This window comes from Glycine max, chromosome 17, assembly GCF_000004515.6.
Source record: "Glycine max cultivar Williams 82 chromosome 17, Glycine_max_v4.0, whole genome shotgun sequence".
In the NCBI taxonomy this organism is placed as follows: Eukaryota; Viridiplantae; Streptophyta; class Magnoliopsida; order Fabales; family Fabaceae; genus Glycine; species Glycine max.
In genome coordinates, this window is record NC_038253.2 from 12,419,794 (window position 1) to 12,443,512 (window position 23,719).

The window sequence follows — 23,719 nt, forward strand, 5'->3', positions numbered from 1 at the left end:
ACCCTAGACATCGTCCTAATTCGAATGATTGAATAAAATATATGAATTATTGTAAATTTTCTCTTTGAAGTTGGGAAGTGGTGATACAAAAGGTTGCAATTTATAATGCAAAAAAATGATATTGGGCAAACACCAAATTCTAGCTGACACCTAAAAAATAAAATGAAATTATATAGACATAGGTTAAAAAGATCTGATTCGGATGGTTGAATAAAATAAATGAATTATTGTAAATTCTCTCTTTGATTTATACAGATAAAAAAATTATATAGATATAAATTTATAATAAGTGATATGGTAAAAGAGAAAAAATGAATATAAATTAAATCTTTGAAATCATAAAGTGTTAATATGCCATTATTCATTACCACAAGGATATTAAACACTTTATGATGATGTATATAGTTTAAAATGTATGGAAAAATTAATATGTTAAGTATTAAAATGTATGGAAAAATTAATACATTAAGTATTGAGTCTCTTTTTCGTGCCCCTATGTGCTCAGTAATTGATTATATAATATTATTTAGCTAAAGTTTAATTTGGAGGTACTTTCAGTTTAAATTTTTTACATTACCATCAAATCTGTGTTGACACTTAATTATTTAATAAATTTTACTACCTTAAAACGAACAATGACATTGGACTAAATTTTACTACCTTATAACATCACCACGGGATAAAAGCTAGTTTATGCCTACACTAACAAATTTTCTATTGAGAACAACCAACTACTTGAATAAATTTCAATATATCAGGGCTCCAATCAAGAATATCCCCGGCTCAATTTTTATTTTTTTTTACACAAACAAATTGCAGAGATCCCCATCAACCCTTAACAAATAAACTTAATATACTACATCTAACCCAAAGTCTTAAAGGCATTAGGTTGCAATTTCAACAGTAGTATTTGCAATTCGATTACATAAATTATGTAATATTTATTTATCTGCAAATTTACAACACAAAAATGAAAAATCATCTGTTTATAGAAAATTGGCTCGGATAGCGATGCACAGTGGTTCTTGCAAAGACCCATGTCTACAGAATGTAATGAAAAACAGTAGTAATAATTTATCATTAGTTCAAGTATAATTGTTGCTCTCTGATATAATCAATCACTTCATCCGCGGTAAGGTATTTTATAGATAGTCCTCTTGCAATGCAATCCCTGAAATTAGAGAAAAAGACAAGAAAATTGAACGTCTCTTTTTTAAAAATTATCGTCCTGTAACTCTTGAAAGTAAACAATGTCATAGCATTACCTTACTCTGGTTGAGCTGATTTGATTTGGAACAAGTTCATTCACAACTTTGATATTATCCTAAAAAAAATAGTGGAAATTTAAATTTAAATATGAATAAAAGCTGAGTAGACAAGCAATTCATTCTAATTCTTATTCTTGTTCACATAACAAAACGCTAATACAAAGTCTGATCCCAGGAATTTTGTTTCATTACTGAATATTTAAAAATATATATATTTTATAGTTTATATAGTACTAGTGTCCTCGAAGTATATGGGACATCACAGAAGGATTTCATAAGTTGGTCTATAATTTGACCTTAATTTGGTCAAATACACAGCAAACAGATATTTGAAAATGTCCAAAATTCATAAGCCACATTTCATTTTAAACGCATATAGGGAAATAGGACAAGCTTGAAATGTGATATACCTTATTCTCATTCAGAATGTCATCTTTAAATATAGTCTTCTCAACATCTTGTCCTTCCCTGGGAATGCAGACTACTCCATAATCTTTGCATATAGTTTTAACCTAAAGTACAAAAACAATTACAGTTTATTGTTTCCATAACCTATGGCAAATTAGTATTCATTAACATATGTGGCAATTCAATCTTTTTATCCACTAACAGTCCAATCCATCAAGTATAAATCAACCAATCAATCTATTCAATTATAAAAATAAAACTTAATACATTATTTGAATTGGATTACCATTTGGTATTGGATAGATAATGAACCATCCAACATATTTTGCAATCCAGTGAATCAAGTAGTTCCAAGTTCATTACTTGGACATAGGTCTTTATGAGACAAATATTGGATTCTATGGTATTTCAGTGTAAGAATGTGTACAAATATTAAACTTTGTTTTAGAAAAATATTGTTTTGAAAAAAATAAAATATAATGGATGGACCTTTTTCTATGAAATAAGTTATGGATAAATTAGATTTTTGCAATACATTATTAATGGATCATAAATGGATTGGCTATCCATTTCAATTCAAAAAAATTATCCAATTCATTAGTTTGACACTCCTATTCCATACTCCACCCATGCCTTGTATCTATGTGGTAAGAAATAAGAACAAATTACTCAATAAGCTTGTTAATTCTAACAATAAAAACACAAAATCAATATAATTCCTGACTTTCAATTCCACGACCATTTAAGGTTGGTTTACCCAAATTATTAGGTGGGACAAGGTCTTTTGTTCCAAGAATTGTCAAATAACTCAATGTGAAACTAATCCATGATAAATAATATTAGATTTTTCCGTTATAGTACCTGGTCAGGAATCCAGAATCCAGGAATGCTAAAAGAATGAAGGAGATCAGAACCACAAAGAAGCATGACCTTGAGGGATTCTACACTAATCAATACAAAAGCAAATCATTGTATTGTTACAACATTGTCAAAAACGTGTATAGAAAGAAATGAAAATCTAGCATGGTATCTTTAATTAATGAAGCGAAGGAACTATTAATGCTCCTTTTAGACTAAATCACAATTAAGTCAATGAACATATATATAAGATAGATGATAGATAACTTTTGAAGGCTTTAGCGCCATACGAACCAAATTGCCCATCCAATCATGCATCCATATAGTACTAAGAAATTCCCACAAAATACTAGAGTCAAATGACCACCTAATGCCAGCGACAGGAAAACATGTCCAAACATTAAAATCCATATATTAATCATTTAAATCACAAAGTATTCCTAACACTTAGCACATTTTTTTAAAAGTTCATCAGCAGTACGGATTATCATTAATGTGACTAGTATTTCATTCTTAAAAGAGATTAAGAGAGCTGGTGTTAGTGTCACTTCTTCCTTTACTTTGAATTTTAAGATGGGACAGGGAAGCAATTTGAAATGGCAATTAGAGTATGTGATTTTATTGAAGGCTTGTTTGTTGAGCATACCTTGAGATACCAACCCTGTCTCACAAACTGAATTGTGGACTCTGGAGAGAACAGTTAAAGTGCGTTGATATGTGCTCTGACTTGCCTGCAGCAGTTTATAGCCAGATAAAAATGCAAAATATTAATAAATAAGGTTAGCTAGAGAGCCAAAATTTCTCACAACACGCATGACATCAAAGCACTGTCTTTCAAATTCAAATCTATGGATAATGAAACTTATTAACATGCACAGAAAATAGGAAGACAAGCAATCTAGCTGATAAAAGAGTAATTACCTCCCATGGATCAACCATTATAAAATCTGAACTTTTGCAGGCGAAATGACATAATTGTATTCGATGTTCAGCAGATATTAGGCCCTATATAAACATGCAAGCAAAATACAATTAGACCAACATGTGGCAGTGAAACTAATAGCATCACTTGATTAATAAAAATCATAATTTCATCAATATAATCATAGGATTTGATCTATTTGCTGAAAGAAGTAAAATAAAAACTCAGTCAAGTGTTTCAGTGTTTTTCACATGTCAAGCATAAGTTTTACCTTATTTATTCATTTATTTTGCTAACAAGTTTTACAAACTCGCATGTATGGATATAATAAATGAGGAATCTTTTTCTCTCTTTGCTTGACAACTTCATACCTTTTTCTTGTATGCATCATTCACAGGAGACAAGTAACCTCCAATTACACAGTAGCCATCTGAATTCAATGCATCTCTTGCAAGCTCTAAGGATAACACCCACAAATTTTAATTTTTTTTTAAAAAAAATCAGACTAGCAAAAAATAAATGAAACTAAGAATTAAATTTCCATAATTCAAGAAATTAAGTTAATGAAATTCCATCAAGTAGTACTAGAAGTGAATTAGAGGGAATATTCAATATATACTCCCATTCACCTTCATTAAGAAAGTAGAAACTTGGAGATCATGACTCAAGGAAGCTAACAATACAAGAAGATACACTGGTATGAATTGTTCCCAGGCAAACCCAACTCTTTTGAACATCTATGTAGTAAGTACAACATAGAATTTTGAACAACAAATTCAATTATATGTATATGGCTTTTATAATTATAATATTAATTCAAGTAGACAAAGAAGCCTATATTATTATATAATTTATAGTGAGTATATTTTACCAATGGTTAACATATGGTTTGATCACAAAATGCAAAAACCACTGTAAATGGTAAAGTGATTATCATGCATGCAGTGTTGGCTACTACACTATTAAGCAACCATTGACTTTTTTTTTTCACATGATGTATATGAGATCTTAATTTTTTCCCCTTAATTCTTCTACACTGAATGAAAAAATAGAAAAGTGCCAAATTGTTCAATAATCAATACTTTCAAGAATGAACTTATCTTCAAGATGTCACTTATTTTTGTTAGAGGAGTGGAAGGAGTTAAAATTATTCAAATATGAGTTTTATAAGCACCAAAGAAGTATAGATGTCAGGGCAGTAGAATAACAAGTCTCTGCACTGTAAACTTAAGGAAATGAAAGAAAAAAGAATCGGAGCTAGCAACTAACCAAACATGCGTAAATGCATGAAAGTAGGTGGATTAAAGCTTCCAGTTGCCACCAGAATTACATATATCCTGCTGCTGTTTTAATGAGAGACAGAAAAAGAATGTCATAATTATTTCATAATAAGGTCAAAAGAAAAGTCCCTCACAAAATAAACAAATAAAAAAATAATACAGACAGGAACATACTTGCTCATGTTTGCAGGGGAGGGCTCATTATCAATCAAATCTAAAGCCAATTTATCCAGTGGCAGTGGAACATCCATGACCTGAAACCATTAAAAACAAGCAATGCTGAAATCCATTAAAACAAGCTCCAAATAAGTTAAGCACGAAGAGATGGAGTTTCAAGCTCAAATTACAAACATGAATCTCATCCTTGTCTTCCTTTCTAATAAATTCCAAATTAGTCCCTACTATTTGCCAACAGAAAGCATAAACAGGTTTCAGACAAATTTTTAATTTCTGCTGTGATTCTAAAAAGACATTGCAATGAATTAAAATTACAGAGAGATCCTTACCTGGATGTGTTGGGTGACGGAGTAAGAGTGCTCCACGAAGGAGAAGCCGAGGATGGGGGACGTGCGCAATAAGACGATGAATGAAATGAAAAGAATACTTACTACACATACAATTGATGAGAACAAGTGCGTTGAACACGAAGACGTCAAATTTCAATACTCCATGCCCATACCATACTTCACGCAACATTGAAAGGGTCCATTCAATAAGGTGCATGGTTCCGTTATATAATTACATGAGGGGAGAACTTGTAAAACAATGAAATCTCAATTTCATTGTGTTACAAATGCGTCACACAACGAAATAATGATTCCGTTGTGTAACCAAAAACCAAAAAAAAAATGAAATCGTGATTTTATTGTGTAAAAATGTACAATGTTATGTTTACGAAAATAGAAAAAAAAAACCTTCACCAAAGAGTGAAGAGAAGAAAAGAGAATGAGGGAGAGAAGAATGAATGAATGAAAAAAGGGCAGGAAATGAGGGAGTATTTTGGGTAAGGTGAAGAAGTGTAGTTTGATAATTATTATTGACCGGTAAAGGTCAAGAGTAATTTAGTAGGAACCAATAGTAATGTGTTTTTAGAGAGACCTATGCGCCACCCAGTTTTTGCTTGGCTGGTGCCAACTCCCCGAGAAAGATTGGGGTTTCTCTCAGACCTAAGAATTTGCGACTTAGCCAAGGCAAATTTACTGTAGGGGGTTAGTTTTAAAAACTATTTACCATTCAGGGTCGATTTTAACATTGGGGGTCTGTTTTTTCAATGGATCCCGCAAGTGGTAATGGCGGGATGGCTGTTCCGCCATCTGCAATGGCGAGAAGGATGGGTGCCGCCATTGAAGATGGCGATAAGCTTGCTTACCTGGAGCGTGACGTGGTGATCTCGTCAGTTGGAATGGCAAGACATGCTAAGCAAGCCCATGCCGCCACTACGAATGGCGGGACATGCCAACGTGGACAGTGCCGCCCTTAGCCTCTGCGAGACACCTTCACGTGTCTGATGTCCCCCTTCACGAGGTCTGAACGCCAGTCTGAATGCATGCAGGGTTAGGATTGCAGGGATAGTCTGAAAAGCCTACTTTGGAGGAGGTGAACGTTAAAATTTTAACGTTGCTGGGAACGTTTTCACCTATAAAAAAATGTTCATCAACGTAATGCTTGCCCTTGCTGAGTTCTCTCTCTTTCTTCTTGAGTGTGAGCTTTTGAGTCTGAGTTTTTTGTTGGTGTGGGCTTCCTTGCTTTCCATCTTGCTGTGACCTTGTTTCCTTCTTGCTGTGACCTTGTCCTTGGTGGTTGTTGTGTTTCCTTCAAAGTTTGGTGTGTGCCCTTATCCTCCATAAATTCCTGGTAAGTGTTTCTAAAGTAAATACAATTTGTATATTTTATTAATTATAGTATAAAAATAGTAGGTTAATTAGTATTAATAGATATTGTGTTAGTATTTATATATTTTGTTAATAATATTATATATTTAAGTTAGTTAGTATTAGTAGGTATTGTGTTATTAATTTTTATGTATTAATAGATATTCAAATGTTAGGTTAGTTAGTATGAAAAATTTATTTGGTTAGTTAGAATGAAAAATTTATTTAATAATTGTATATATTGTTAGATATTATACATGTGATATATATATGTGAAAATAATATTTGGTTAATTAATATGAAAATATTATTTGATTAGTTAGTATGAAAATATCATTTAGTTGTTGTATATATTGTTAGATTTTTTACATGTGATATTAGCTTTTTTGTAGTATTAGGTATATATTTACATGCATGATACTTTAGCCAAATAAATATATATACATGCATGACCCTTTAATCAAGGCACACGTAATATTAGCTTTTTGTAGGAACAAGTTAATATTAGCTTTAGGTATATTTGTAAATTTTAGGCACACCTAAATTTTTAGTTTTTATAATATTAAATACTTGACACGTAAATAAATAATTGTAATATAAGTCTAAATTAAAATGTGACGTTTCGGAGAATAAAATATTTATTGTAATTTTACTTTTTTATTTTATTTTCTAAAAAGTTCAAATCTTGAGGCAGATGAGAAAAAATGGAAACGAGCTCCATTGTGGGAATGATCATCCTAAGTAGTTGTGCCTCAACAAAAGAAAGTTAAATCTCAGAAAAAAAATCTCACCAAAAAACAAAAAACAAAGGAAGACGTGAGAACACATTTAAATTTATATTATGATTTTGTATATTATATATAGATAATACAATTTTAAATAAATGAATTGATAAGTTAATATTATTTGAGTTAATTATTTTTAGTTAGAATGTTATATATATTATTTGTTAATTTTAGTTTGTAGGTTAATATTATTAGTTTTAGAAAATTTACGTGATTAAATATATGATACATTGTACATTATTATTATTTTTGTATTACACGTTGTTTAAATAAATTTTTGTATTTCAATATTTGTTTGTATTTTAATTTATTTGGTAGTCTATATTTTATTTAATTATTTATTTGTTAATTGTAGAATATATTATGTTATTTAATTAAATTTGTCTATGTGTATGTATTTGTAGAATATATTTAAATTTTATTATTTGTATAATATATTTTGTTATTTATTTAAAGTTATCTTCACATCTATTTTAATTTATGTATAGAATATATTCAAAATTGTCCAATTTTATTTATTACAAATTTATTTATATATATATTTAATAACGTTTTTATAAATGTGCGTAATTTTATTTATATTATCTACAAATAATTTATAAATTGTTTTGGGAATTTATTGCAGTATCAATGACATCTTCATCGTCGTGTCCATCACATATTAAAATTAAGTTTGGCCCTATCGATGCTGATGTATTATGGATGCAACCTAAGCATGTTTCAGAACATTTGGAATGTAGAAGAAGATCGGAAATTACATATCAGACGAGTTGTTCCTACGTATCAAGGGGAAGAAGAAATTTCAGAGCAAATTTTTCCTTTTCTTCGACAATCTGGTTTCGCCTAGATTACCAAGATGGGATACTTAAAAATAAATGTCTCGTTAATTAGTGCTCTGATAGAAAAATGGAGGCAGGAAACACATACGTTTCACATGAGATGCGGAGAGTGTACTGTTACTCTCCAAGACGTCTCTGTATTGGTAGGTATAGGTGTGAATGGTTTACCATTAATCGGTCCAACAAATCTTGATTGGGCTGATTTATGCGAGGAATTATTGGGAGTCAAACCACAAGAAAGTGAAATTAAAGGTAGTGTGGTTAAATTAAGTTGGCTGGCTCACCATTTTGCACAAATAAATAACGACGACGAAGAACAAATACGAAGGTTTGCCCGTGCATGGATACTAAGATTCATTAGAGGTGTCTTGTTCATTGACAAAAGCAGTAACAAAGTTTCGCCAAGGTACCTTCAATTTTTACGTGACTATGAAGAATGTGACACATATGCATGGGAAGCTGCCATACTTGATTTTCTATACAGAGAGATGTGCAGTGCCACTGATTATAAAACTAAGAGGTATACGCATCTTACTACAAATGTGGACATACTCATTCCCAAGTAGAAAATACATCATTGGGGCACAGGTTAGTCATTTTTAACAGTGTCTTTCATTTCAATAGAATAAATGGTTTTAGGGTATATTAAATTTTAATCTTTGTAGATGACTGCGACGTGGAAACCAACATATCGACAATGATGATGTGAGAGTTTTTCGTCGCAAGTTGGATATTATGAAACGTCATGAGGTAAGAACATGCTATTGTATTTGTAAAATAAAAAATTATATGTGTTATTTTACTAAAATGTTCACAACTATGTTATTATATGCAATTTGTGTGGGAGCCTTACACATCAATTGTTATATAATTGTTGCCTCACGTTTGTTTAGTCAGAAGTCTCGCGTGGTACGCGGTGGTGCCACTAATTTGTTTCCAAGTTATTGAGTGGCACCAACCGGACAGAGTATTGAGACAATTTGGGATGCAGCAACCAATTCCAGAGTCTCCTTCACAACCATTAAACATTCATGGCATAACATTAAAAGGGAAACATGACAAAAATTGGGGACAATTGTTCGCTCCAATGATTCATCAGTGGAATAATCGCCAAGTCATTTAGGGTCGACGCTTATCCCCGACAAGAAGGCCTATTGAGCTTTAACTCGGACTACATGATCTGGTATAGCGAAAGACAAAGATGTTTGTTGACCCACAAAATGCAAACACGGCTACATTGGTATTTTTTTAATTTGTTTGAATATTTAACCATGAACATTTTTTTAATGATGGCCATTAATTTTCTTACCCTAATAATTGCAGGCTGAAATTACGGAGACATTACAATATATGATGTCTTCTCAAGGGAGGAATACATGGACGATTGATGATCTCGTGCCTTATCTGAAAAAAATTACAATTTTATCCGAAGAGCAAGAGAGAGTCATTGAGCTAGTGTCACATGGTTGGTCCTGCGTCAGAGCGTCAATTTCCCACACAACAGTTTCACATATTTTAGTCGAGTGTTGAAACTCAGGGCATAGACAGACGAAGGGAAACTGTTGAAGCGAAAGAATATTCCCAACAAATGGCGGAGCGTGGCCATGAAATATATTACACGCCACAAACATTTGCTTAGTATCCGACACAGATGTATCAGTACCCTTTTCAGGGTCATCACACTGATACTTCTGCAAGCCAGCAATCGTTTGGTGGTGTTGCGAAAACACAAGTTCATTTTTCATGGCCCACAATGACCCTTTCACAACAATATCATGGCCCAATTCCAACAAGCATCTTTGTCTTTCGCCTATACCAGACCATGTAGTCCGAGTTAAAGCTCAATAGGCCTTCTTGTCGGGAATAAGCGTCGACCCTAAATGCATGGCGATTATTCCACTGATGAATCATTGGGGCGAACAATTGCCCCCAATTTTCGTCATGTTTCCCTTTTAATGCTATGCCATGAATGTTTAAGGGTTGTGAAGGAGATTCTGGAATTGGTTGCTGCATCCCAAATTGTCTCAATACTCTGTCCGGTTGATGCCACTCAATAACTTGGAAACAAATTAGTGGCACCATCGCGTACCACGCGAGACTTCCGACTAAACAAACGGGACGCAACAATGATATAACGCTTGATGTGTAAGACTCTCACACAAACGGCATATAACAACATAGTTGTGAACATTTTAGTAAAATAGCACATAACTTTTTATTTTACAAATACAATAGCATGTTCTTACTTCATGACGTTTCATAATATCCAACTTACGACGAAAAACTCTCACATCATCATTGTCGATATGTTGGTTTCCACGTTGCAGCCACCTACAAAGATTAAAATTTAATATACCCTAAAACCATTTATTCTATTGAAATGAAAAACGCTGTTAAAAATGACTAACATGTGCCCCAATGGTGTATTTTCTACTTGGGAAGGAGTCCTCTTTGGAGCCAAGGTTGGACATCGTTCCTATGCCCACATTTGTAATAAGATGCACATACCTCAAATTGATTTAGTTTTATAATCAATGGCATTGCATATCTCTCTGTATAGAAAACCAAGTACGGCAGCTTCCCATGCATATGTGCCACATTCTTCAAAGTCACATAAAAATTGAAGGTACCTTAGCGAAACTTTGTTACCGCTTTTGTCAACGAACAAGACACCTCCAATGAATCTCAGTATCCATGCACGGACAAACCTTCGTACTTGTTCTTCGTCGTCGTTATTTATTTGTGCAAAATGGTGAGCCAGCCAACTTAATTTAACCACACTACCTTTAATTTCGCCTTCTTGTGGTTCGACTCCCAATAATTCCTCACATAAATCAGTCCAATCAAAATTTGTTGGACCGATTAATGATAAACCATCCACACTTATACCTAACAATACAGAGACGTCTTGGAGAGTAATAGTACACTCTCCGCATCTCATGTGAAACGTATGTGTTTTCGACCTCCATCTTTCTATCAGAGCACTAATTAATGAGACATTTATTTTTAAGTATCCCATCTTGATAATCCAGGCGAAACCAGATTGTCGAAGAAAAGGAAAAATTTGCTCTGGAATTTTTTCTTCCCCTTGATACGTAGGAACAACTCGTCCGATATGTAATTTTCGATCTTCTTCCACCTTCCAAACATGTTCTGAAACATGCTTAGGTTGCATCCATAATACATCAGCATCGATGGGGCCAGACTTAATTTTAATATGTGATGGACACGACGATGAAGATGTCATTGATATTGCAATAAATTCCCAAAATAATTTATACATTATTTGTAAATAATATAAATAAAACTACGCACATTTATAAAAACGTTATTAAATATATATAAATAAATTTGTAATAAATAAAACTGAGCAATTTTGAATATATTCTATACATAAATTAAAATAGATGTGAAGACAAATTTAAATAAATAACAAAATATATTATACAAATAATAAAATTTAAATATATTCTACAAATACTTTCAAATACATACACATAGACAAATTTAATTAAATAACATAATATATTCTACAATTTGCAAATAAATAATTAAATAAAATATGGACTACCAAATAAATTAAAATACAAATATTGAAATGCAAAAAATTATTTAAACGTGTAATACAAAAATAATAATAATGTACAATGTATTATATATTTAATCACGTAAATTTCCTAAATCTAATAATATTAACCTACAAACTAAAATTAACAAATAATATATATAACATTCTAACTAAAAATAATTAACTCAAATAATATTAACTTATCAATTCATTTATTTAAAATTGTATTATTTATATATAACATACAAAATCATAATATAAATTTAAATGTGTTCTCACGTCTTCCTTTGTTTAACTTCCTTTGTTTTTTGTTTTTTGGTGAGATTTTTGTTCTGAGATTTAACTTTAACTTTCTTTTGTTAAAGCACAACTACTTAGGATGATCATTTTCACAATGGAGCTCGTTTCCATTCTTTTCATCTACCTTAAGATTTGAACTTTTTAGAAAATAATAAAATAAAAAAGTAAAATTACAACAAATATTTTATTTTCCAAAACGTCACATCTTATTTTAGACTTATGTTACAATTATTTATTTACGTGTAAGTATTTAATATTATAAAAACTAAAAATTTAGGTGTGCCTAAAATTTACAAATATACCTAAAGCTAATATTAACTTGTTCCTAATACTACACAAACTAATATTACGTGTGCCTTTGAATAAAGGGTAATGCGTGTATATATATTTATTTGGCTAAAGTATCATGCATGTAAATATATACCTAATGCTACAAAAGTTAATATCACATGTAGAAAATCTAAGAATATATACAACAACTAAATAATATTTTCATACTAACTAACCAAATAATATTTTCATATTAATTAACCAAATATTATTTTCAACCAAATAATATTTTCACATATATATATATCACACGTATAATATCTAACAATATATACAACAATTAAATAAATTTTTCATTCTAACTAACCAAATAAATTTTTCATACTAACTCACCTAACATTTGAATATCTATTAATACATAAAAATTAACAACACAATACATAGTAATACTAACTAACTTAAATATATAATATTATTAACAAAATATATAAATACTAACACAATATCTATTAATACTAATTAACCTACTATTTTTATAATATAATTAACAAAATATACAAATTGTATTTACTTTAAAAATACTTACCAAGACTTTATGGAGGATAAGGGCACACACCAAACTTTGAAGGAAACAAAGCAACCCCCAAGGACAAGCTCACAGCAAGAAGGAAAGCAAGGAAACTCACACCAACGAAAAACTCAGATTCAAAAGCTCACACTCAAGAAGAAAGAGGAAGAACTCAGCAAGGGCAAGCATTACGTTGATGAGCATTTTTTTATAGGTGAAAACGTTCACAGCAACGTTAAAATTTTAACGTTCACCTCCTCCAAAATAGGCTTTTCAGACTAACTCTGCAATCCTAACCTTGCATGCATTCAGACTGGTGTTCAGACCTCGTGAAGGGGGACATCAGACACGTGAAGGTGTCTCGCAGAGGCTAAGGGCAAGACTATCCACGTTGGCATGTTCCGCCATTCGTAGTGGCGGCATGGGCTTGCTTAGCATGTCTCGCCATTCCAACTGGCGAGATCACCACTTCAAGCTCCAGGTAAGCAAGCTTATCGCCATCTTCAATGGCGGCACCCATCCTTCTCGTCATTGCAGATGGCGGAACAGCCATCCCGCCATTACCACTTGCGGGATCCATTGAAAAAACAGGTCCCCAATGTTAAAACTTTGCAAACAGACCCTGAATGGTAAATAGTTTTTAAAACTAACCCCCTACAGTAAATTTGCCACTTAGCCAACGTCTCTCTCTAACCCAGAGAAGGGTTAGGGTCTCTTTGTCACCCTCACGAGTCAGTGCACATCACATGAACTCCTTTTGACAAGTAAATTTCGGCTCTTACTATTTATACCCTATTTTTCTAAGTAGACCCCTATACCCTTCCTTTCTACCTCTCAGTTATGTATTATATCATTTTTTCTTAACGAAGCACACCCATTTTGTTTTCCAAATATGTCTTTATGAAATTACATATATCTATTTCAAAAATGTATTTATAGAACTATGATTCATAGTTACAAAGATATACTTCTAAAATAGGTATATATTTTTAATTAAATATCACTTAAGAATTAAAATGGTTGAATTAAAATGGTGCAACGACTAAAATTTAAAATAGGAACTATAAGGCACAAAGAAATAGTTTAACCAACGAATTTCTTCTAAACATAGACAAAAGTCAGAATGGAAGGACCTCAAAATGACCTAGCAATAGCAATTACTAATTTCGGTTTACTTTCTATCACTCTGTTGCTTTATTGCACTAAGTTTCCAACTTATCTCTCCACTTAATCCCATAAAAGTTCGTTTTAAATTTATATACATGATCTGGAGCAATTTGTTATGCCACTGATATATGTGAGTAGAGTACTCATTTGTTTTTTGGGTATGTAAGTCAATCATAATAATTTCTCAGGATTTCCAGTTCTCTAGCCGTAATAAATGGACTGGACTAGAAACAACTAGACTATCAATAAATTTTAAAACAAAAACCATAACAAAGAAAACTATCAGTTCCTACATTTAGTCCCTAGTTGGCAACTATTTTGGTCATGCTTTGGATTTGAGTAAACCCGGGCTTTTTAAAATGCTTTGTCATAGCCTTTGTTGGAACAAGGACATTATAATAATGAAACCATACACATGAATCAATTAACACAAAATTATTTAATTTAACTAAAGATTAATTTCAAGTTTAAATTGTCAGCATACAGTAATTAGAAAAATTGTCACCTATAATAATTTTATATATTTGAACATTATTTTTAATGAAAAATACAAGTAGTGTATAAAAAAAAATCAATCAACGGATGGCTGACTTCATGATTTAGTGTTAACTTTCAAAACCATCAGAATACAAAATTAGTGCTAACTATAGTGGATGGGTACCAAAAAAGTCAAAAGAAGCGGACAAATGACAACTCTCTAGTTATATACCAGCACATTAGCACGCACCAATAATGTGGTCTATTCTAAGGAAAACTTATCAACGGAACCAATTCGTACGAAGAAAACAGTAATGTTACAAAAAGTGAACATTGGTCTATTCTAAGGCCAACAACCATACAAAATGAAATCAAATTGCTTATGCTAAATGAATCGCTGTTGATTGTAATTGCAAGGATGGACTTAAAGTGACCACAAATATATTCCAAAACACTCTCACTTGAAGGATTGAATAATCTCACTCACTCCTTGAGCACCATAGCACAACATGCATGTCGCATAAAGGGCTAGTGAGATAGGACTACACTATTTCTCTCTCAAAATTTTAATTTGGTTTTCCTCAAAACATGTTCTGATATGCTTCAACCATATCTTGAAATGAGATCATTACTTTCGTAGGATTAACAGTCATTCATAATGAACGGGGTTGATGGCAAGGCATGTTACCCACCAATATTTAGTTTTAATTTTTTTGCAAAAAGTGGATCCCCTACTGGTGACATGACCCTGAAATGAGCACCAAAAGAAGTTGAACAAGGTGAAGAGAGCAACACATGACACCAATATCAATAATTTGAGAAGGCCACCAGACAGGGGCCACCCCCCTCAGAAGAACAATCACCCCACAATCCCTACATTATAAAGCCTTACATAAGGGGGCCTCCAATACTTGCATAATTGTGTGCTACACCTATGTTTACTTTGCAGTCCAAAATATAAACTATTGTCACCCCCGTAAATATAACAAATAAGAATCTTCATTTATTTGACAAAATTACTTTTGGTCAGTAGAAGTGAAAATAAAACATTCATATAATTAGCTAGTAGTATCTTCCATGTTTCTTTTGCTCATGTAGGATCCAAGTGTTTATAGTGCTTTTTGTCCCCACAGTGATCACCACTTTACAATGTAATCACAAAAGTTGAACATAAAAAAAAATTAGTAGGAGAGAGAGAATGTTCTTGCGTCCCTTCTCTTTGTGAGGATTCCTATTCTTTGGTATGTGTGGGATTATGCCCCAGTACAAGGATGTCATCCATGAACTGTGGAAAAAGTTTTTATTTATCAAGTACACAAGAAAAATATGAATGGAGGATAAAAGGAGAACGTCAAAAATATAAATTAAAACCACTCTTGCTTTTCCTTCATGGCTTAAATATTTTTTACTATAATATGTTTCTTTTGTGTGTGGGTCAAAAGTTTTTTCCTTGACAAACGTGAGTTTTTTTAGGATAGTTTTTTTAGGTAAGTCCTCTTTTTTTACTGCAAAATCAATTTTAGGCAAGTCTTAAGATAGTTAAAGCTTCACAAACGTGAGTTTTTAAATTACAAAGGGAAGACTGAGTTTCTGGATGAACTCAACACCATTGCTGGTTTGAGGCACAAGAATTTGGTTCAGCTTCAAGGTTGGTGCGTTGAGAAGGGGGAGTTGCTGCTTGTGTATGACTTCATGCCCAATGGAAGCTTGGACAAGATGCTTTACAAGGAACCTGAAAGGGGGAAGCTTTTGAGTTGGTCTCACAGGCAAAACATTGCACTAGGGTTGGCTTCTGTGCTGGTTTACCTTCACCAAGAGTGTGAGCAGAGAGTGATTCACAGGGATATTAAGGCTGGGAACATATTGCTGGATGGAAATTTCAACCCTAGGTTAGGGGATTTTGGACTGGCAAAGCTTATGGATCATGATAAGGGCCCTGTTTCCACTTTAACTGCTGGAACAATGGGGTACCTTGCACCTGAGTATCTTCAGTATGGAAAAGCCACTGATAAGACTGATGTTTTCAGCTATGGGGTGGTTGTGCTTGAGGTGGCTTGTGGGAGGAGGCCAATTGAAAGAGAAGGGTATAAGATGTTGAATCTGATTGATTGGGTTTGGGGCCTTCACTCTGAAGGAAAAGTGATTGAGGCAGCTGATAAAAGGTTGAATGGGGAGTTTGAGGAGGAGAAGATGAGGAAATTGTTGATTTTGGGGTTGAGTTGTGCTAATCCTGATAGTGCTGAGAGACCCTCCATGAGGAGAGTGCTGCAAATTCTAAACAATGAGGCTGCACCACTTGCTGTGCCAAAAGTGAAGCCAACACTCACCTTTTCTTCTGACCTACCTCTGCCTCTCACTATTGAGGACATTGTTTCAGAGGCGGATCAAGAGTCTATGTGCAAGATCAAAATTGACTGATCAACTCAACTTATTCTTTTCATTCTTTAATTGTTTTCAGGGATCATTTATAATGCTCTACTCTACTATTTTGTAGTCTCAAAAACTAACAAGTCATATCCTACATAGTGATAGTTCATTCACAGAGCTAATACACTGAATTTCATGTGGCTAAGCTAAGTATGTTCAAAGCGCAACAGACAAAGCTTGTTTTGTTTTGTTTTGATCATAGTTCTAATAAGTAAAACCGTGTTTTAGGTGCTCTCATTCTCATGGTGTTTGTACAGAATGAGGAAAGTAGAAAATTGACATAGATGTTTGTATATTACTACTACTACCAAGTAGGATTAGGCTGATCGGGTTTGTACAAAGGCTTTTGACTAGCAATAATTAGCAATCATGCTGTAATGTTTCATTTCAGAATTTTTAATCAGAGCCCTATTAATAATACGGGCCTTGGTCTCATTCTGTGTGCCAAACTTAATGGTATATTTTGGTTACTGCAGTTTGCTAGACAACTTAATTTTCAATACAAATAATATGGAATTGTTTTCTTCACTGAAACAAAAGTAAATCTTAATAGATACTCACGGAGAAGTAGGGGAAAGAGGCAATGAGCATGTTAAAGCCTTGCATACCATTGTAAATGTTACACTTTAAAAAACATTACATGTACATCATCCCAATAATGGATTGATGTAAGCATTACAAAAGAGGGGAGTTTGTACAATCTCACCAAAACCTGAAGTAGGGAGTTTAACTGTAATCTACTCTATTTTTATTTAATTACTCATTTATTCCATATATTTGCACAATCTTTATATTTTAATCATTGCACGTATACTTTTTAACTTATTTCCTAGATATACATTTGGTCCGTTTTAGTCTCGGATAACAAGTACTAAAAGAAAAATGTTATGTTGTGAAGGTAGCTAGAGCATAATTAATCTTAATCATGCTGTAAGGAGGAGCACACATCTTAGCAAAGGATTGAAGCCCATCTCTGCATTGTTCGTAATCTTGTCTCTTCTCCTGGTAAGCTTTTCTGAAGCAACTCATTTGATTTAAAATTTGAAACAGAGATGCATGGTTTATGACTTTTTTATGTTATCTCTACTAAATAGGTTGCCAACATCAACTTAAGCCATGCAAGAAAAGACCTGGGGGATTATTGGAAGAAAATGATGAATGACCAACCTATGCCGGAAGCAATTAAAGAAAATTGTTCAAGTTCAACAAGTATCAGATGCAAGAACACGGATCATTTTATAAGGGACTTCAATATAAAGCCTAATGTCATATTATATCACACCCATGTTAACGTTGTGTCCAAGAAGCAGAAACAAAAGCAAAAGGCTTTTGACCACAAGTTTATACCAGTCTCAAGGAACGGAAAGTCATGGTAATTGAGCAAACCATCAAAAAGGGTTGAAGGCTAAAGATGTTAGAATTAGTAAGAACAAGAAAATAAAATTATGATATTCCTGACACAGAACGTTCAGATGATGAGGTCAACATGCTTCGTCAGGTATTCCCAGGTTTAATATATTCCTATCTTAATTATTCATGAAAATACTGTCCTTGTTTTTTACTGTTGTCATTGTATATTTGTTAGATTGGTGTTGATTGTCCAAGAACTGTTCCTGATGTTCCATTCTTCCAGCAGCAGCGAAGTTCAGAAATCATTGGAACGTATTCTTTATCCATGGTTAGATATTGTTCTTATCCATTTGTTGGCCAAATATAATTCTTAGTCACTTGTTCTTCGTTATAGTTTTTTTTTTAAGTTGAAAGATGACTCTTAGCTTGGCTACGAAAGTCATGCAATGTGACTTCCTAAGTATTGGGTATGCACCAATATGTACCCAACAAATACGGTACTGGATCTGTATCCATTACAGATATGACAACCATTTGAGTACATACCAGTTTTATAAGGTGTGACGTATACTTGCTTTTTGGGCACTGTGCTAAATCTAGTCTGAAAAAAGTTGGGTATTAATGTGTTTCCAAGTTGCTACATCTCCTTTAGGTAAACTGGTAACTGTTTTATGATACTACATGATACTCAGGAGGGGCCTTGGGAGGGGCATGATCACACAACCCTTCTAGAAATCAGCAAGATGGTTGGTTACCTTCTGATGCATATTTACTATGCATTCAGGAGATGTTTGAAATAGTTGATCTAGTCTTACTATATGCTTTTGCTTTCTTCTTAGCAGCATTTTTGAGCCATGACTTAGGAAAAAAAAAAAAAAAGGTGCCAGAACCACAATAGACCATTGTGGTCTAGCTTTCCCATTTTATGTCCATTGCTCTCAGAGTGATTTGAACTATTAATTATGAACAGAAAGTGTGAAAAAATATAGGATTGTAGAGAGAGAGAGAGAGCAGAGAGAAAAATAGGGAGAATTGAAAACTGAAAATGATTTTTGATGTTATTAAATCTCAATGGTAATACAGAGGTGACTAGTCTTTATACAAAACAAAATCCTAGTGCAGATCATCAGCAATTCAGTATAACTAATTGACAGCTCTCAATAACAGAATGACAGCTGGATGAGAATAAGCTCGGCTTAGAAGCTGCTGTATATACTGTGTATATAACAATTCTGCAGACATGAATTGTACTGGCTTCAGTCTTTATCCATGACAGAACTCTGCAACTCTTTAACCCTTGTCATTGACTTACAAATGCTTACTAATTTGTTATTTTATTTTGTTTCACTAACACAATTCCCAATCTTTTACCAGGGCCATTCGACATCCTGCAAGTGGATATGTTCAGGGGATAAATGATCTTGTTACACCATTTTTGGTTGTTTTCTTATCAGAATATTTTGAAGGGGATATCAATAATTGGTCAATGTCTGATTTATCTTCAGATATAATCATCTCTAATATAGAGGCTGACTGCTACTGGTGCTAGTGAAAGTTGGACTATGTGTTTCGAGAACATTCCCTTAAAAAGCAAGGCGCCTGGTGACAAAAATTTCAAGTCAATGCAGTGAGCTTTCATTATTAATTAGAAAAAGGGGCCGCAATGCACACCCCAAGCATTCTATATGTTTAAGGATGAGTTTGTGTTATTCAGTATTTCATATTTTTTTATTTATATTTTTCTTTTTCTAATTATACATTTGTTAGAAATTTCTCACTAGATAACCTTTTGTATAACAATTGTTTATCGTGGTTTTTTGCAATCCTATTCTGATTTGATGGGCAGTTTAGGACTCAAATAAGATTCTCAAGTAGATTGCTCTAATTGGTGATTTATAGTGTCTTCAAAGACTGGCAATTGTTAAATGACAACAACAGTTGCTTCTATGAGTGTTTGTCAAGCCTTATGGATAGATAAATTACTGCAGGAAATGAAAGTGAAGGAATCAGGAGCTGTAAATTGCTTGTTGTTGATAACAAGCTAGTCAACAATCACTGGCCAAGCATCCAAGCTAGTGAAGGAATCAGTTATATCATATTTGAAGTACTAAATAGTTTAAATTTGCTTCCTATGTGAAGTTAAAGAAGATGAAGTTGAGGATGAAATTAAAATTGCCGAGTCATTGCAATTTAACTTCAACACAATACAAGTTGCTACAGAAGACTTCTCTGATTCTAATAAACTTGGACAAGGTGGATTTGGAGTTGTTTACAGGGTAAGTAACTCTGTCCAATTTAGATACACATCATCAAAATTCAAAATATGCTATACCACCAGTTAGCAAAATATTTGCCATAGCTGACCGAGATCCATTTTCAGGGTAGGCTCTCTAATGGGCAGATGATTGCAGTTAAAAAGTTGTCAAGAGATTCTTGCCAAGGAGATACCAAATTTAAGAATGAGGTGCTTTTAGTGGCCAAGCTTCAGCTCCGAAATTTAGTTAGGCTACTTGGTTTCTGCTTGGAAGGAAATGAAAGGCTACTTGTCTATGAATATGTTCCTAATAAAAGCCTTGATTATTTCACATTTGGTACGTCTGAATGACTGCATAGTTAGACTGCTTCTCTATATTTCACTTGTGGTTCAAGACAAAGCCTAACTATTCACACAAAATTAAAACTGATGGATGTATATGCAGATCCAAACATGAAAGCACAATTGGATTGGGAAAGTCGTTACAATATCTTCAGTTGTGGTGTACTAGTTCTTGAGATTTTAAGCGGCCAAAAAGACAGTGGCATTCATCATGGGGAGAATGTTGAGGATCTACTAAGTTTCGTAAGTCTTCCTTTTGTCACTAACTATTTTTTCTACTTTGTCAATTAAAAGTATGGATTAGACTATTACAAGCTCCAGAAAAATAACGTAAAAGTGGAATCCATGACCTAATAACAATGTTTTGCAGGCATGGAGAAGTTGGAACGAGCAGACAGCTATAAATATTGTAGATCCATCATTAAACAACAATTCACGAAATGAAATGATGAGATGTATTCATATTGGTTTACTTTGTGTTCAAGAAAATTTAGTGGACAGACCAACCACGGCTACCATTATGCTCATGAATGCTAACAATGTAACCCCAACCAAGGACAACACACAGTTGCTAAGAATTTAACTACAAAAAACCAAAAAGATTGTTGAGACACATGATCAAACAAACTGTGAAATTAGTCATACCTTAACAAAAGCACTACGAACAATGTTAAGCGAAGGAAGCTCACGATGTGATCCCTCTGCAATTACAGCACTAGATAAGACAAAAAGCACGGCACTATAAACACAATAAAACAAGCAAAAATGCTCTCAACCCCTGCTGCAGCAGCGTGCAAATCAAATCAATTAGCATAACCTATGATTATACTTTTAAAAATTGAAATCATTTTTAAAAAAAAAAATTAAAAACTACCTGAAGTTGAGTCAGATAGTTGAGCCTGAGGTGGAGGTTTTTGAAGTTTATGAAATTGGCCAACCACGTTATCTGCCTGATTTCCAAAGTTTAAAAACTAAGTATTTTTGTTGGTTAAAATTGTAAAAGGGGTATTTTACTAGAAGCTGATATCGGAAAGATGTAGGACCTTTGTGAGTGGTAACGGAAGTTACATGGGCGGCATGGACGGGAGCTCAGGCACAAACGGACGAGGAGCGCGGAGCACGGCAAACGGCAGAGGAGAGAAGCTGCTGCTAGGGCAAGCGCGTCGTCAATGGGAGATGTCGAAGTGATCGAATCCAAAAGACACACTCACGTGTGTGGCACGTGCAGGAACTCTCTTTGTACAAAGGCGGTTATTGGGCCATGACCGTCTTAAGGCTTGGTCTTTGTTTATTCCTTGCTGTTATAAACCTCACGTGGCAGAGGCAATTGCATTCAGATGGACTTGGAAGGGATTGCAAGAGACTTGTTGATGGTTGGAACGACTTTTTAGGTGTTCTCCAACACTCTGCTCTGTTGATAAATTATAGAAATCTGCATTCTTTCAATTTTGTAAATAGATTGCCAAATAAGGCTGCTGATAATTTAGCCAAATTAGCTTCTTTTTTTGTTAAAGAGAGATATTGGGTTGAGGAAATCCCCCCTCCCCCCAACTGCTTAGTATTAGTTAGGCCTATTGACCCTTCTTCTTAATAAAGCACTGTCATTATTAAAAATATAATAAAATCTAATTCATTTACATTTAAATTCAATCTAATCCATTCACTTAGAAAAATAATAACTTGGATTGCTGAAATGATTTAACTGATAGTTGTAGTGTGGTGTGGTTGAATTTCATTCTTTTTATCCAATTACTAATATATATTTTTACTAGATTGTGTTGTTTAAATTTCTTGTTATTTTTGCTAACAAATAAGTAAAATTATCATAATTTAATATCATCGTAATTTGAGCAAAAACACTAGTACCTAGTTTAATTATTTGTTTTATGAATTGTTAATCATTGCAAGTTAACTATCATGAGACCTACATATCGCATTTAGAGTTGTAAATAAAAAATTTATTGACTTTTTGAAAAAAAATCAAATTTAATCTTTTAATTTATTTACTTGTTTTTTTCATATATTTGTTTCTCTTTTCAATTCATTAGAGTATCTCTAAGAAGTATTCTTATAATCCGATCTTTTATGTAAGATTTGATCTTACTAAAATTTATTATTGAAGCAAGAGGATTAGTTTTCACTTTAAAAATCTGTTCTTCTACACTAACAAATAAGATTTGTACATGTTTTCAAAAAAAAAATTAATATCTCTACACAAAAAGTGTAAATAAATATTAAAAATTAATCTATTGTGAGACTTATAAAAAATAATTTAAGATCAATAAATTTGATCTTTTATTTACCTTAAGTTTCATTCTATAATATCTCATGTTTAATTTATTTTAACATGTATGATAATTATTATTAATTTTCATTTTTTAAAAATAAATTACTCTGACTGGTCCTAGATCCTTCACCGATCATGATACATTCTGAGAATGTATAAAAGAGTTTGGGATTGTAAATAATTTATGACCTTTTAATAATTTCTAAAAAACTATTTCAATAAATTTCGTAAAATTTATTCAAATATTTTTTAAAATTTAACTGAATAAACTTTATAAATAATTCTATGAATAAATCTTTATTTGATAAAAACTTATAGAATAAATAGTTAATTAGCCTATTTAACTAATAATCATGTCCTTTGTTTAGTTTTTTTCTTCTTCTTTTTTCTGTATAGATCCTTGTTTAGTTTATTTGCATGGGGAAGTAACAGTTAACAACAAAGTAGCTAAGCCCATTCATAATAACAAAATAGCAGT

At 32.8% G+C, this 23,719-nt stretch overlaps 4 protein-coding genes across 16 annotated transcripts; 3 read left to right on the forward strand and 1 right to left on the reverse strand.

Annotated features, from left to right (window-relative positions):
• Positions 1–921: 921 nt before the first annotated feature.
• Positions 922–22,468, reverse strand: LOC100788396 (nicotinamide/nicotinic acid mononucleotide adenylyltransferase). Of its 13 annotated transcripts, none has more exons than XM_006600811.4 (14): positions 21,998–22,468; positions 21,829–21,900; positions 21,600–21,655; positions 5,243–5,419; positions 5,088–5,137; positions 4,911–4,990; positions 4,726–4,799; positions 3,828–3,913; positions 3,456–3,539; positions 3,181–3,265; positions 2,538–2,617; positions 1,679–1,780; positions 1,266–1,324; positions 922–1,171 (listed from the first exon to the last, which is right to left on the reverse strand). In XM_006600811.4, the coding sequence occupies exons 4-14, from the start codon at positions 5,349–5,351 to the stop codon at positions 1,081–1,083; spliced, it is 900 nt and encodes a 299-aa protein (XP_006600874.1). In that variant the 5' UTR covers positions 5,352–5,419; positions 21,600–21,655; positions 21,829–21,900; positions 21,998–22,468; the 3' UTR covers positions 922–1,080. The 13 variants fall into 13 exon arrangements, 11 of the variants coding, with proteins under 11 accessions (XP_006600874.1, XP_006600875.1, XP_014625268.1 ...); XM_006600812.4 differs by having other exon boundaries at positions 21,829–21,904; XM_014769782.3 differs by lacking the exon at positions 21,829–21,900.
• LOC112997654 (probable L-type lectin-domain containing receptor kinase S.7) lies at positions 13,444–16,999 on the forward strand. The gene is made up of 2 exons (XM_026126491.1): positions 13,444–13,528; positions 16,158–16,999. The coding sequence occupies exons 1-2, from the start codon at positions 13,444–13,446 to the stop codon at positions 16,997–16,999; spliced, it is 927 nt and encodes a 308-aa protein (XP_025982276.1).
• Positions 18,469–19,982, forward strand: LOC102665123 (TBC1 domain family member 22B). Its single transcript, XM_006600807.4, has 3 exons — positions 18,469–18,506; positions 18,594–18,686; positions 19,733–19,982. Exons 1-3 carry the CDS (start codon positions 18,481–18,483, stop codon positions 19,905–19,907), a joined length of 294 nt encoding a protein of 97 aa, XP_006600870.3. The 5' UTR covers positions 18,469–18,480; the 3' UTR covers positions 19,908–19,982.
• On the forward strand, positions 19,921–21,537 carry LOC102664987 (cysteine-rich receptor-like protein kinase 10). Its single transcript, XM_006600806.4, has 5 exons — positions 19,921–19,960; positions 20,498–20,634; positions 20,739–20,949; positions 21,058–21,197; positions 21,325–21,537. Exons 1-5 carry the CDS (start codon positions 19,921–19,923, stop codon positions 21,535–21,537), a joined length of 741 nt encoding a protein of 246 aa, XP_006600869.2.
• Positions 22,469–23,719: the final 1,251 nt, after the last annotated feature.